The 16934-nt window shown below is 40.1% G+C and overlaps 1 protein-coding gene across 1 annotated transcript; it reads left to right on the top strand.

Moving 5' to 3' along the window:
• Positions 1–6198: 6198 nt before the first annotated feature.
• Positions 6199–16187, top strand: LOC134533823 (trypsin II-P29-like). Its single transcript, XM_063371504.1, has 7 exons — positions 6199–6270; positions 6446–6516; positions 9376–9482; positions 10139–10283; positions 12247–12357; positions 14745–14882; positions 15998–16187. Exons 1-7 carry the CDS (start codon positions 6219–6221, stop codon positions 16142–16144), a joined length of 771 nt encoding a protein of 256 aa, XP_063227574.1. The 5' UTR covers positions 6199–6218; the 3' UTR covers positions 16145–16187.
• Positions 16188–16934: the final 747 nt, after the last annotated feature.

Below are 16934 nucleotides of genomic sequence, written 5' to 3'. Positions count from 1 at the left end.
TATATAATTAATTAATTATATTATACATATTTTAATCAACATTTTACATAATAATAATACACTACAACAATTGAGTGGGCTTTTGTCGGCTGGCTATTTGTGTACGTGAAAACGTAACTTTCCAACTGTGAGCACATACAAGACACATTCATTTCTGCGGGTTATAATGAAGAATAAAATCCGTGAGTGACATAACTCCGCCTGATGACAACTGCTCTTGCGGTGTAGCGGTTTGTTGCACATATTCTTCTTGTACGTCCTGTTGCAAAATGCTTGATTGTTCCACACTTATTAATGTAGACACGTCGCTACGATTGTCAATACGCATTGCAGGCGAAAACTGTTGCACGCTGCACTGCAACGAATCACTAGATTGATCACTTGAAACTGTTGATACATGCACACTACAATCGGACGAATAATCAGATGGCTTGGCTTTGGATAAAAGCAAGTTTTGTTCGTCAATTAAAACCTGTTGTAACTTTGCTCGCGCAATTAATTTACGATGTTTTGGTAATTCTTTTAGATAAGGTGCAAGACTCATTAGAAATTGCGAATCGGAATCGTTTAAGGTTTCTTGAAAACAATGAAGTTTCTTTTCTTCAATCTGCAAAAGTTTTTCGTCGATTTCATCTGCCCTATTCCTTTTTTTATGTTTTTTCAATGGTAGTTTAAATGATTTGTTAGGGGTTTTGACTGTAGTCAGTGATGAAGGTGACATATTGCTATTGCTTGCCACAGGTGAATCTGGAGATTTTGCCAACGTACCTGTATTTGCACTGTCGCCCTCGCTATCTGCGTCGTCAAGAGTTGGTGGAATGTTACCTTTTAAATCTCTTCGAGACATTGTGGGTTTCAGGAACAGTAGCATCTTAAAATATGGCCACTTACTTAAATGGTCTGAGTTGGCTTCTTGACCGGACTTTGTCGTTGTCACTTTCTTCAGCTCTCGCCCAAATGTATCCCTCATTCCTCTCCACTTCTTTTTGAGCTCTTCAACTGAAACAAATGAGGAATTTTGTTTCAGGTACCTAGCAACTGGCTCATCATTCAAGACACTTGGATATTCATTCCGAATTTCCAACAACACTGTTGGTAACATTGTACATGAGACATGCAAAGTGCTTTGGGACAGTCTTCACGACATGCATATGCAGTTTCCATCGGGAAGAGATGTAACATCTATCATTAATGATTTTTGGACAAAATGGCGGTTTCCTAATTGTTGCGGGAGTCTCGACGGAAAACACATACGAATTAAAGCACCCGCATGTTCAGGTAGTATGTACCGTAACTACAAGCAGTACTTTTCCATTGTACTGCAAGCTGTTGTCGATGCGAACTACAAGTTTATTGCTATAGATGTTGGGGCTTACGGCAAGGAGAGTGATGGGGGTATTTTTTCAAATTCCAATCTCTCAAGGCAATTGGATAACGGAGCGCTTAATGTCACAGTTGAGAAACAGTTACCAGATAGTGATATAGTCTTGCCTCACTTCTTAGTAGGTGATGAGGCATACCCTTTGAAGACATACCTCATGCGTCCTTATCCACAAAGGAACTTGGGCCCTGAAGAAGAGATTTTCAATCAACGCCTCACTCGAGCAAGACAAGTCGTGGAATGTGCTTTTAGTATACTATGCGGGAAGTGGCGGTTATTGTTGAAAACGATTGAGGTCAAACCCGACCGAGCAGATGATATAGTGAACTGCGCGTGTTTGCTTCATAATATTATAATTGATAAAGAAGGTGTTACAGAGGTGACACAACAAGCAGTAACCACGAACATTGTTGGCGCAAACAGAAGGTTCGCTACTTTAGGTGAAAACCGAAGTGCAGTACGAGCTCATGCAATCAGAGACACTTTAAAAACATATTTTTCTCGCGACAGAACTCACTAATATTGTATTCACCATATGAAACTGTTTAACTATGTGTACATGTTGTAATGTTAACTTACCTGGTATTTTCAGTTGCTCTGCCACTTCCTTCCATGCAGTGCGTTGGTAATCACGTAAATGATAATTACAATCGCTTTGATCCCATGTATCATATTAATAAATATTTCAACATCCATGTTTCCTAGTCGTACGTTCAAATCCCAACAAGATGGGATCGTGTCGGACGTCTGATGTACACGTACGTATACGCACGACTAACTTGTACGCAGTGTGAGAGCGTTCATTGTCTTTCAACAGTTGAGATCGTTCGTACGTAGTCGTGCGTATTCGGACGGCTGAATTTCGTACGAATATGCATCCAGTGTGCGCGAGGCCTTAGGCTTTAAAATACTGTATTGTGTCGTGACACGATATAGTATCGCTAGTAAACTATACAACACAAAAAGCTAATTTTATCCTCTCTCTTAATCGAGCCTCATGTTGGGTGCCAAATTATTTACACTGTACTGCCCCTACTATTATTCCACCCTCTTATATATGGATATGGCTTAGGGCATTGTTTTTCAATCTGTGGGTCGCGACCCCGAGGGGGGTCGCGAAGCCTTTCTCAGGGGGTCGTCGGCTGAAGCTAATAATGCTGACTCGTTAACACTGGATGCCTGAAAATAAACCAGACAATATAAAAGTGAATAGTCAATAAAAAATAAGTACGCGGAACCTTTGCACGCCAAAATGAAGTACAATAAAAAGTTGTATGCAAACAACAAAGAAATAAACATCATAAAACATCAACAGTAAAAACAGCAACAGAATAGACTCGACTTGAACTTATCGTTAGCGTTTTGAGGGTCTTAACAACACTTTGTGGAGACTAGGGAAACACTATTTTATTACCTGAATCATAGTATTTTGCTGCTGACTAAGAGCTTTCAACTTTCGTTCAAAGAAATCCAACGGCTTATCAGCTTCTTTTTTATGCTTGGTTGTGAGATGCCGCATAAGCTTTGATGGTTTCATACTCTCACGTGATAAAACATCGCCGCAAATTACACCTTGAGGTTTATTATTTATGACTGTGAACTCGTATTTGAAATAACTGTCATCGTAATGTCTATTTTTTATTTATTTTTTGGTTTGTTTCACCACCACTGCTATTGACACTCGTACCAGATGTTTAAGGCTGCGATCTTTTGAGAAACTTATCCATTTTACAAACGCGCCGAGCAAGTGAAAAACAAAAGAATGACGTCCGTACTCATCGGTGACTACGCTTAACTGGGTGAGATGAGAGTTGAAACAAAAGAACATTGCGGGCGGCGGCGGGTGGCGCGCGCGGGTCGCTTCCTGTCGCCGCAACGACAATGCGGCGTGGCAACGTGGCCGTCGCCGACGCAGTTTGGCCCGCGCGAGTTGGCGCCCAAGTTAAGTCGCACGTAGCCTTACCAACTTACCTCGTACTTACTTTCAAAACTCTCGCGGCTTCCTGCAGAGTGTAGATCCGAAAAATAGATAATTGTACGAAAATAGAAAATACGATTAACGTAGTCTTTTAATAAAATAATTTCTTTGTCTTTCTGTGACACAAGGGGGTTGCCGGAATTTTTCAACTTGTAAAGGGGTCGCGAAATCAAAAAGATTGAAAAACACTGGCTTAGGGGAAGCCTTTATTTCACAGACGAGAGAGCCACACCCGATGTTCCCTGAAGTTCATGCTCGCTTTTTTTTCCGTACCACAATATGTGTTTTTATTTGGGGAAAAGAAAAATCGCGGGCATTTATTCTCCAAATGCGCGGGTTTAACTTATAAGATGTAATTCTTAAAATTAGCAAGAAGTAATTTAAAGAATTATTCAGTAAATGAAGATAAAACGGTATTTGTTTTTTTTTTAGTCAAAAGAAGCATATGATAGGTTAGATACATTATAAATACTTCAAAAATTTGTGGATGGTTGGTTATATTAGGTAAGTTTAGCTACATGAAAAATACTGTAAAATCATTTTATGGTTGCTTAGCAAACAACTTTTTAATACGTAGCTATCCAGCGCTAGGAAACAATTTACATGATTTCACAGTATCTTTAATGTAGCTATCCTAACCAAATCAACCGTCCACAATGTTTTAAAGTATGTATAATGTAGCTAACCTAACCTAATTGACCATTAGTATCCTTTTATCAACACTGCCATATTATTTATTTACAATGAACAAAAAAAAACCGAAGATGCACGATCGGGCGTTTGGCTCTCTCGTCTGTGAAAAGAAGGCTTCCCTTCCTGGATGATAGTAGGCTAGAACATTTTTGTGATGTTACTACTTCTCTGGTTAGGTTCATAAACAAGGGTATCTACCTAGTAATAGTAATTATTTTATTTTTACTTGGGCGCCTATTCTGGTTACTATTTTTAAACAACAGTATGAAGTACCTAAATATGTATTCAGATATAACAAACAAATTTTAATTAGGTAGATTAGGGTCAGTGAACTATAGAAGTTTGCAGGCATATACTGTATGTATGTAAACTGTACAATACAATGACCAAACACACAAGAATTATTAATATGGATAGATATTTTTTTCAAGCAGGATCGAATCAATGGTTTAACATCGAAATAAGTTTATGTAAAAAACTTAGATAAGACTCTTTTACATGTATATTGGTTGCTAGGAAACTGCAAACGCCCTAGCATCCACAAAAGAGTGAACAAAGAGGAACGTAAATTCAGTCGGTGTTTGATAAGGTTTTTTTTTTTGGTTGTTGGCGGGGGGGGGGGGGGGGGGGGGAGCACAATAAATATGAATGGTAGCGATGTATACACGGGAAGGGGAAAAAAGGAAGGTCCGTTCTCGTACCAGGCGGTACCAACTGCTGATGAAAGGGATATTGATATTTTCTAATCGCTTCAGAATAAGCCTAGACAGCCAATGATTTATTTACCTTCCTTCATCAAATGTCACATTTTAAAGAACTTTTTTTATCCATTGCACCTTGTTTTTGTATTATCAAACGTGTTTTTGCGAAACACTTAAATATTAAGTTTGTTTTATTTTACCGTCATTGCTCCCTTTAAATGTATCAAATGACCTAGTAATTCATCAATTTTCATTTTCATTAAAGTTCCAGCGTGGTGAACTTGGTGAGATGGTCCTCAGTAACCAGTACCTATGTGAAATATTGTATTCCGTAATATTGGCCTGCCACGAGAATATGATACATGCCTGACCTTGAACTGTGTTTGAAATAATAGAGAACGTAGTGTATGGTAGTTATTTTTTTAACTCAATGTTTTCAAATAAAACTGTAAGAAATAGGTAATAATTGCGGATAATTTCAGAGAACAATAATATATATTTTTTAACAGTTTTTTTTTTACTAAAGTGTTAGTTAAGAGAAAACATTCCGCAGTTATAATACACTTTTACCAACCAAAACAATGTCAACTCTTTTGTTAGTATTTTTTTTTTTTACCACACTGAACCCTATAGAACACACTCTTAAGGTGTTAAAAAATAAATCAGGAAATACTGATCTCGTGCAGTACCCCACAAATCTAGGGTACACATACCTACTGTTACCAAACTATTTCTTTCCCATAACATTTTTCACGAGAGATTTATAAATGAGATACACGAATTAACCAATTCTAACAAAATATGACTAACGAAAAACAATGTATTCGGTGTTTCTGGTGTCATTAGCATGCCCTCCCAAGCCCGAATTGTAATTTTTTTTATTTTAATTGTAGGGTAGGTATACGTAAATATCTAAATTAGCGTGTTAAAGTTATCTTTCATAAAAAAAAAGGTTGCATGTAACTATATAAGTTATGTATTGAGACTATATATATATATTTAAAAATATTCCAAGGCCAATCTCTGTCTTATTTAATGTCATGTTTGGCAACTGCATCCTATCTTTGAACGATAGCCTCTCCCAAAACGTTTTTCTAGGGGCAGTCTTGGTCATTAGCATAGAGGTAATATTCCCTTAGACTTAATTTTGTTTTGTTTATGTCATGCTTTCTAACATGTCGCTGTGGGCAAAGATAGCAAGATTCTTTTCGGTTATTATTTTGCGTAGTGTCATCATAAATTTGGAATTTATTTATTTTATCAAATCTTGAACTACTGTGAGAATGTCAATGTCTAAGAGCACTTATTTAGTACATTGTCCCCCTCCCCCCCCCCCCCCCTTTTCCAGATAGACACTCTGTGATAACGTTTTCTTTATCAATCTTTTAAAGTACCGAATATCAGTACTTTTTTTTTTTTTTTTTTTTTACACGGATGGCCACAAGTGTACACGTTACTTGCCGAGATGGATGGTTCGTCGTTGCTGATCACCAGCCTTTGCTGGCTTACTCTGGAAAGTAAGTGTTAGAAAGCTTCTGAGATTCCTCCACACTCTGAAAACAAATTGCATATAATGTTACTGTATTGATCGTTTGCCACTGAGACTCAAAGTTTGGGAGGATGAACTGGAACTAAACAGGCCCAGCAGGTCTAGACGTTTGCTAACGGGCAGTCTTGATATCTGTGTTGCAGCCCACGTCTCGGCTCTGTCGCCGCACATCATCGGCGGGAGAAACGCGAAGGAAGGGGAGTTCCCGTACCAGGCAAGTGCTACAACCAAGGCGAAAGTACGCCCAGGGCTTCACGCCAAGCGCGCATGCATCGCCAAGCTCCATCCTGGCACACGTTGGGCGTTCGTTTCGAAGCGCGCGCTTTGGTAACGCGCGTTTTTTTTTTTTTTACGCGTGCTTCAGGCCAAGCGCGCGTCAAATTGCGCGTCATCAGGTTTTGGTTAGAACGCGCGCTATGCGAGCGCCCAGCTTCGTCGCTTCGAGACCAACGAGCATTACTCCTACGGTTCGAGACACACGCGCCCCCGCCATTGTGCTGTGCATTCAATCGCGCGCTTTCGGGTGGAGTGGACGCACGTTGGTTCGAAACGGAGAGCGATCGTTTCCATACTGGTCTTTTTATTGGTGAAATACAAGAAGATAACAGCCATTTGGGACACGGAGGTTCCCGAATGCAGAAATTGGGTATTGAGGGGAAAAAAATTGGGAGGAAATGGTGGAAGAGTTTTGTGATCCTGAAAATAATTTAGAGAGAGAAAAAATTATCTTTGCCTCTGCCGTAGTCTTTTATTTTTTATAGCGACATTCTCAGATTGAGCCAGTGCGCAGGCTCAGCTAACGGTCGTCGAACGCCGAGCTAAATGCGTGGTTGTACGCTGCTAACGCGCGTTTGACGTAACGCCTAACGCCTAGTGTGCCACAACCAACATGACACGACAGATCCGATTAGGAGTCATGCATAGTTCCAGCACGACAGAGTTAAGAGCGTAGGGTCACAATACCACGACAGCATTAACACTACAAACTCTAATATATGGCTGTCGGCCAATCATTCAAAGCCAAATGCATCCATAAAATGCAGTATATAATGATGTGGGCCCTATAGGAATCTTTTATTTCCTGCCGATAGCTGGAGTGCACAACAATATAATGTTTAGGCGTCTATCGCATAAAGTGCGATTAGGTTTATTTTAGATACAAGGGAGCAAGTTACAGGTATTTAGAGAAAATAATCCCACTGTTAGCTATGCTAAAAATTAAAAAAATAACCTTACTAAACAAGAAGTCAAACTATAAATGTGAAAGTGTACCCAAACGTAAAACGAAATTTCATTTTTCAACGTAAAGATTTACCAAGTAGGTAAATATTTTTGAAGTTTAGCTCTGTAAGGTTTCAATTTTTTGCTTACCGTCGTGTGGCACGACACGACGAAATTATAAATATGGAAATAGAATCTACCGCTTGCGGGCCGTCGGGGCACGTATTTCGTCGTGTTGACGTCACGGTGACCTTGTACTTCATTGGCTGGTGAGAGTATCGGGCCTGTCGTGTCGTGCCTGTCGTGATTTTATGACTCCAGCATTGTCTTACAAACTCTTAAATTTCCACCCGGGGCTTGTGATAATGATACCGGACTAATAATAGCGCGAATTACGCGATGCGACAGCAAAAATATCGCGTTTTTTTGAAAATGCGGATTTTGCCCTCACGAAAACCATTATATAAATACAAAAAGACTTATTGTCCTTATATACGCACCAAACATACAACAACCATACATTTTCATTAGATTTTTTTTCAACCTATATGTTTGAGAGAAATTTGTTTAAATGAAATTTGGCGTTAATTCGAAGAAAAAAAAAGACTGTGCGTGAACACACAAAAAGAATATTTTACAGGTAATAAATTTAAAAAATACAAAATTAATAATAGTATTACCAATGCACCAGTCTAGCCAACTTTTGTAAACAAAAGTCTGACGCTCATTTCAGTAACATTACCCACGACGCGACCAAATTTGAAAATCTTTATAACCAGAAAGTCTGCATTTTGTCGCAATGACATTACGTGTGTCTAACATGACATATTGAGAAAATCGCTTCGTGTCCATCGCTTTATGGTTGGATACCTACTGTAGTGTTTGGGGTTTATTATTTGTTTGTATTATTTTTAAGTTGGTTGAAATTTGTGTAAGTAATTTGGTGAGAAATGATCGAAATGTGGCGTTACAGAGCTTGAAATAACTCAGTTTGACAAATAAAATATGTATAATGTACAGACAACAAACTAATATAGGATATTATCAAAATTAAAAATATATATTAAAATCTTACGGAATTCCGAAGGTATCGAATACCAACACAGGAATCAACTAATGTATGCAATAATAAAATGGGCGAAACAACGAGGACAACATGTTAAACACCTCTAGCTATATGTAAAAAAAAAAAAAAAAAATAGAGGCAGCACAGACGAACACAATAGCAGAAAAACTGCATGTACACAGAACGAAGACACGCAGACTTTCCAAGTAGGCTTTCTAAACTAAGCAGTTGCAACGTTTATGTAGCTATGATGATAGATACAGAAGCCAGTTCTTGAAATATAAATATCGCAACTGTTTCGTCGTAAAGCCTACTGTGTTTGCCTGCGTTGCCTTCGTTCTATTGTTCTTAACTGTAAAGATGGCGAGTTTATTTTTTTTCGCCACTGTTTGGCACCTGGCCAAAATCACTAAACATGTGCAACATGTATCCAGGCAAATTGCAGACAGTTTGCTTCGTGTATGCCACATCTGGATTTCTGATTTCAAAATATAACGTGTTGATGATGTATTTATAAAAACATTCTGCCTTTTCATGGTGAGAAAATAAACTACAAGATTAATTTTTTTTTTAACATTCTTGACTACTGGGTTGAATACAAAAATTGGTGTTTATAATTTAAATGTTTAACGTTTATGTTATTATCTGGGCCATTTTCATCCAAACAATACAATTGTTGCGTTAAGTTGAGGTTGCTGTGATTCGTGCTTGTAGATGAGACATCAGAGTCCAGACACTCTAGCAACTTGGCATGTATTTGTGCCTAGCGCTTTGTCTCGTCCACAGATATCGCTCCAGAGGAAGTACTACTTCGGAGGTGGTTCCTACCATTGGTGCGGGGGCGCTGTGATCGACAAGACTCACATACTGACCGCAGCTCACTGCACCACAGGGTAAGTAGCCAATATAGGAAAAACAAATAGTTTTGCGGGGAAAAAAAAAATGAAAATTAGTTGTTGAGAAGGTTTTTGTTATATCATACAAGAAAATTTTGGCCATAGTACACAAACCAATAGCTTTAGAATTTACATCCAAAGGCGTATTTTTTCAATCACACATTTTAAAACTCAGGTGGTGCTTAAATATTTTATTGCACACAAGGTCGTACGTGCTGAACAGATGAACGCTAACGATTTTTCACATGAAACATAAGATAACTAGGGGGTTGTAAGGTCCTTAAGGCGCCAGTTGGAAAATGATAAATACAACAAACACTTTAATTTAATAACTAAGGCATGTTCCCCTTATGTAGCTGTATTTCAAATATTACTCTATTGTTACACTTCCATTATCTATTTTATACATACCTCTATGGAGTATGCTAATATTTGTGCTTTATGATACGCCTGTCTCCAAGTATACATATCTCTTTGGCGTTAGAGTCAGTGAGTCAGTGATAAGCGTAACGATATATAGGATATAATACCAAGTTACAGAGAAAACAATTATGGCCAGTAAAAAAGCACATCTTCGCATATTGTGATAGATAATTATTACATTATATTGCAGTTACAGTTGTCATAAATGATGATTTTCTTTTTCTTTTCAGAATTCCACTTGAAGAATTCCTTGTTTTCCCCGGGATACTGAACCTCTCGGAAACCAACTATTACCCAAACTACACGCTTTCGGCAATATACAGGCACGAGGACTACAATTCATCCGACTATTTCAACGACATAGCCATCTTAAAGGTGTTTCCAGGACGTTTATTACGAAACAAAAGAATGGGTTCGAAGTCAAAGAAATGTAACTGTAGCGCAGTTAAAAGTACTTTGATTATATCATTGATATCCTGCCGAAAACTCCACTTACATACCTGTTTGTTTTAGATTAAATAATTGAGTTTTCGGATCATGGATGCTCTATTCTGTCCTAGAAATTGTTATTTTGAAATAATTAGTATTTTGCATTTGACATGCTTATAGCTATTTATTGATTCATACAATCTACGATAGCAATAAAATAATACTCTTCCATCCACCACGGAATAACGTATCAACGCAGCCATTTGCCTCAGTGTTGAGATACCGGACTGCCTTCTGGAAGATCCTGGTTCTATTTCTTGTCTGGCAATCCTGTCTTTTGTTTTCCCTTACGTATCCCGGAAATAGCTCCAGGCGAAAGCTGGGATGATTTCTTACAGCTGGTGAAAGGTATATTCCTCAACTGTAAGTACGTACCTTCGACTCTTAATGTGGTGTGTCTGTCTCTTAACAGTTGGAATCACGATAGCGGCGTAGTAAATAAAACTATATAAGATTTATTGGGCTCTCATTACGATCCCGTTTTCGCCACTCGTAATAGTATAAACTGTGAGCGTTGTAGAGTGTCCGTTCAAGGTTACAATAAAAGAGTAACTCAAACAGTGTTAGGGCGCGGTTACACGGGAGTCTGAACTACTTCAGGTGAACATGTTCAGCTGTTGAGTGCGGTTACACACAGTCTGAACATGTTTCGTTCGAGGCCATTTCCCATTTAACTTAAACAGGTTGGCAAAGTAGTTCAGATCGACATATCTTCTACATTAGCCTCTGATTGGCTGTTTAGAATATAAACAGTCCTTTGCAGAAATTCAAGATGGAAAGTGTTCCTGGCACAAGTTTGAGTAATATTTTACCGAATGCAACAAAAAAAATCAACAGGTAATTATACAAATATATATATATATATATATATATAAATTGATCCTGACCTTAATTTTCTTAACACTGAGATAGGTACTCTCGCTCAAAAAATAATAAAAAATAAGTTTATAAAATTTTACTGTGCACGTTGTATGAATTCCCGATTTGTATAAAAATATTGAGCAATATAAAAACACATTCCATTTCTGCTGATAACACTTTATAAACAAATGAGAAAATCCCGCGTTTTCTGGATACAAAATAGAGACGATCAACAACACATTCATTCGTTGACAGTAGACAATCGGTTTGAGAGCTAAACACACTTTTCAGCAACTACCGTGTAACCGTACACTTTCGCGTTTGTAAACGTGTTTACTTAAACATGTTCACCTGAAGTAGTTCAGGGTCCCGTGTAACCGCGCCCTTAGATAAGCGCATGCGTGAACACTGTTTTTCCCCCCCCTCGCTAACAGCGCCACCTACGCCTAATGACTCCTGAGCGTAAAGCGTATTGTGTTCTGCAATTTGCTTAGAGTTAATCTGTAATTTCAGTTCAACGCGCGTTCCTCATTGCATTATTTTATACGAGAGTGGTTGAGCGTCGAAGTCCCTGACCGCTGAATTAGTCGTAATGGTCGAGACGTAACGGACGAGACATAACGGCATAACGCCATGCGAATTTTGCCTTTGGGGTTTATAATAGATCGTGTCTACGTTCCACCGATATATAATGATTTTCTAGAATTGAGACACAACATTGAAGAGGTTACTGCTCCCATTACTCCGGACGTGTAAACCAAAGTGTGGGAAGAATTGTGCGGTATAACTAGAGGTGCACATATTGAACATTTTAAAGCAAATTTGGTTGGTTTACCTTCAGTTTGATGTGTGATTTGTTGTAAATAGTCTAAATTAAACTGTTATGATACACTATTGAAACTGGGACTATATTTATGCACACGCTGTATTTCTGTCGCGTCGCTTCCGTCGCGCTATCGTGACGCCCCCCGGGTCGCCCCATGTGCAGCTGCAGCGAGAGCTCGTCTACTCGTCGGACGTCCAGCCCATCGCGCTCCGCAGCGACAGCGTCCGGGCCGGCACGTACTGCGACGTCACCGGCTGGGGGCTCGTCAACGTGGTGAGTTCCAGCCCGCCGGCTGCCCGCGTTCCCACGCCGCCCGTGCATAGTGCGGGCCGAAAGTCTCGCGAGCCGTCAGTGCGTCGGTGAGGAGCGCGAGAGAATATCTGCTTTGAATATATATACTGTATAGAAGTCGCGAGTGGATAGGATTCACTCTACGTTTTTCATGAGCGTATGATGAACAGCTTTGGAACTTCACCACTGCAGTGCGCTGCCGTAACGCACTGTATCGTCTTAGCTGTTATTTACACGTTAGAGCGCAGCACTGTCGCCCGCTGTCATTCCCCCGCACCCACCACCAATCATTCACTGCAGCTCAAGGTCGTTCAACGGGAGTTTGTGCGTCACAAAACTGTAGGGATGAGAGGTGGGGTAGAGGGTGGGTGGAGGACAACGCATGTTTGAGGGAGGGTGGGGAAGGGGTGTTTGAAGAGTTTGACACTTTTCCGCTAGGGACCACCACAAGTCGATGCCCTAGAGATGGTGGCGATTGCGGCGGCGAATTAACCAACTACCTGAAACCGTATTAGAAATTTTAACCTGGGCTGGCAGCTTCTATACAGTATATATAGGTATTCAAAGATATCTGTCAGGAGAGGGCGGCATTGGGCACGGAATTTCTCTTCTAGTGCTATGCCCGTTCGAAATCTGTACTTAGCGAGCGATACGTAGGTACAAGCACCAATCGTCATTCGTCGATTGATGTGTTTAGAACAGATTATGTGTAACTGGGACGTGACGAGTCGGCACTGTAGGACTCCTCCTACTATTCGGCTCTGCCGGCTCGTGACGAGTACCGCCCACGAGACTTTTGGCCTGCACTATACAAGTTTCTCCTGCCGTCCCACTTCAGAGCGCTGAATTATTACCAGCAGCGAGCGACAAGTTCGCGCTTCTCATCCCAGCCTGGCCCGTTCGGCCAGGACTCCAAGGATATCTATAGAAATAAAAATGTAAATGTTCGTTCGTTCAAAATCATAAATCTCAGAAAGTTTTTCTTCGTTTGCTTTTAAATTTTGACACAACGTTGCATTCGAATACGTGCGTGTTTTCATGTACCTACGTCACACCTGTGACAGGTAAAAAGATAGATAAAAATATAGATAGGTAAAATAATAAATTTTTAATATTTTCATTGGTATAGAGTGACATATATATATATATAGAGGATAGAGAGAACTATATATATATATAGATAGAGAGAGGTCTATATGTGGATAGAGATATAGAGAGATATTCATAGATATAGAGAATTAGATTGAGATATAGAGCATTGCTTTGTACATGTGTACTTACTTCAAACAAATTACAAAAAAAAATTGATTGATTGATGCATTGCAACGCATCCCAGGCATTAGCTAGTATGAACATAAAATATTAACAAAGGGACACATATAAAATACCGTTTTTCAAGAAATTTACGTTACGATGTATTAATTTATATCTACTTTTAGCATTGTCCCTACAAACAGTTTAATCATATGCACGTATTACTAATTTTACATCATAAACTAAGAGTAAGCATAAACAAGCCGAAACTTTTTTCTTATTCTTATCCGACGTCGACCGCCAGCGATGGCGCAGTATTGTCACTGTACTGGGCTCACCACGGTGATTACAAAGGCGGGTTTTAGCATTACAGAACGACTGGGTTATGGACATGGTTAGGTACATGTGGTGCATATGTAATGGATATGGAACCGGTTCCCCCGCCACGTACCTAACTAACTATTCCCCTCCGTGCGATCGGAATTTTTCGTAACGCTTGTAAATTGTAGGGCCCCACTCAGCAAAGACGTTATTCACTTCAAAAGAAAATCCCCGCGGGAGGGGCTCCCACCAGGGGCGCAACAACAGGGGGAGGGGGGGCAAGGGTATTTTGCCCCCCCCCCCCCGAAACCTTGAAGTGGGGGCAAACGGGGGCAAAGAAAGTGCTGTGTAATCAATTTTTAGATAATAAAACTGCTGAAATAGCACCATTTTCCACCTCGAAATACAAATTTTCCCGGGGGACCCCCCCGCTTCAATAAGGGGGATCGATGATTCTTTATAAAAAGGTATATTTCCCCCCTTTGAAAATTTAGTTGTTGCACCCCTGGGTGCATATACCTATAATGAACATGGAACCGGTTCCCCCACCACGTACCTAACTATGTATTCCCCTCCATGCGATCGGAATTTTCATAACGCTTGTAAATTGTAGGCCCCACTCAGCAAAAGACGTTATTCACTTCGAAAATGTTGTTTTGAGAGAGGTTTTTGGAAATCCCCGCGGGAGGGGCTCCAAGGCCCGGCGGCCCGCCAGGTGTGTGGGGGGGGGGGGGGTTGGGGGGGGAGAGAGAGAGAGCACAAGGTCACCCGCTCACCGCAGTGCTCCCCGACAGACCTCTGCGCTGTACCCGGACATCCTGCAAGCGGCAGTCGTGCCAGTGGAGCCGCACGCCCTGTGCGCCGAGACCTACGACATCACTGAAGGGATGATGTGCGCCGGCTACCCCAGGGGCGGCGTGGACGCCTGCTCGGTCAGTTGCGCAGCGCTGCGCTCTCATTTCTCCTTCCGATGTGCTTTCACGAAACATTCCTTTGGAAAACTAGTTGTCAGTGAAATAGTTTCTAAAAACTACAACAAAGATATCGTAAATTTGTAAAAAAAAAATATATATTTATAAAAAACATGGCTGTGATTTTTTTCAGATAATACTGAACATTTCTTACGAAAATTGGCACATGATTTTATTTTGAATTTGATTAAACTAAAAACCTAATAATCAGTTAATGGTATATAATCACATAAAAATTGTTATAATTGACTACAAATATCAAGTATTATTGCTTGCACGAACTTTAAAAGTATTGAAATTTAAAACATTTTATGATTCAATAATCCAAAATTAATTTTTAAAAAGAACAACACTGATTATAATTTTAAAAAAAAGGCTCGTTTATTGTTAGTAATTTTTTTGTTTTTACAAGAGTGTATCATTTAGTATTACTTACAGTGTTCACAAATAAAATTTAACTTCGCCAAGTTCCGGTACACTTGCTCACAAACAGCTGGTAGCAGGGACGTCGGAACAGGAAGGGGGGGGGGTGAGAGTAGCATTTCACCCCCCTCCTTTTCCCAGAATAAATGTTTGGGCCTAGTAGTATTTTTCTCAACCAGTAGTTACAAACGTTGTATTGGTGATCACATTGATTAGAAAATCAAATTTATGATTGTCAATATACTGTAAAATGATTGCAAATTCCTAGATGGTATTTTATTTAAATTGTACTACATCTACTGTCAAATTAGTATTTAATACATACTACGTCATCAAATTCTTGGAATGGTATATTTAAAATTTTGGATCGGAAACTCATTAAATAGCACAATTTTGCATCTAAAATTCCAAAAATTTTCCGGGGGAGGCCCCATCCCCCCACCCCCCGCCCTAGGACTGAGGTAAGTGTGATACATCTTTTCGCACCCCCCCCCCCCCCCCCCACTCGTGAAAACGTTCCGACGTCCCTGGCTCCCTGGCCGTGGGGGAGTTTGGCTTGTAGCGTTTGAACGGTACGTTTCCGCGCGTTGGTTCCTCTTCAGGTCCTCGACGTGTGCGGCAGGATATGTGTAGCACGACGTGGTTGGTTCCAGGGCGACTCGGGCGGGCCGCTGGAGTGCGCAGGCCTGCTGACCGGGGTGGTGTCCGCGGGAGACGGCTGTGCGCTGCCCAACCTCCCCGGGGTCTACACCGAGGTCTCCGTCTACCACCAGTGGATCGAGCGGAAGCTCAGACTTTAGGCGCTGTATCATAACATGTGCGAATAAACACCTTTGTATCATATTCGCCTGGTGATGTTTTGTAAAAAAAAAAAAAAAAAAAATGGAGTGTGGATGTGTCATGGACACGGCCGTGTGTTGTACGTGAATTCGTGTACGTAACAGGTAATATTTTCTATAAAAAAATAAAAAATACCCTATTTTTTATTTTAACTCTATATTTATATATATATATATATATATATATATACACATGGGCGCAACAACAGGGGGGGGCAAGGGTATTTTGCCCCCCCTCTGAAACCTTGAAGTGGGGGCAAAGAAAGTGCTGTGTAATCAATTTTTAGATGATAAAACTGCTTAAATAGCACCATTTTCCACCTTGAAATACAAATTTTCCCGGGGGAGGGGAGGACCCCCCCCCCCCCCACCCCCTTTCAATAGGGGGAATCGATGATTCTTTGTAAAAAAAAAAGTATATTGCCCCCCCCCCCCCTTTTTGGTAATTTAGTTGTTGCGCCACTGTTTATATATATATATATATATATATATATATATATATATATATATATATATATATATATACACTGTAACTATTTTACACTAATATTTTGTTTATGCAATCGATAGATTTTGACGAGAGCTGACCACTGAAACCTGAACGAACGTCGTTGCTTCTGAGTCAAAAGTTATACTAAATGGAAATCTCGAAACGCAGCAAAATGACCTCAAAATGGCGGCGCTTCCCCCCCTCCACCGCGCGCGATGCGTCACAGTTCTCACTTAGCGTAACGAATTCTCTGATCTTTAT

This window comes from Bacillus rossius, chromosome 7 (genome assembly GCF_032445375.1).
Source record: "Bacillus rossius redtenbacheri isolate Brsri chromosome 7, Brsri_v3, whole genome shotgun sequence".
Classification (NCBI taxonomy): Eukaryota; Metazoa; Arthropoda; class Insecta; order Phasmatodea; family Bacillidae; genus Bacillus; species Bacillus rossius.
Note: the sequence above shows the minus strand (reverse complement) of the source record. Positions and strands in the feature narration are given on the sequence as shown.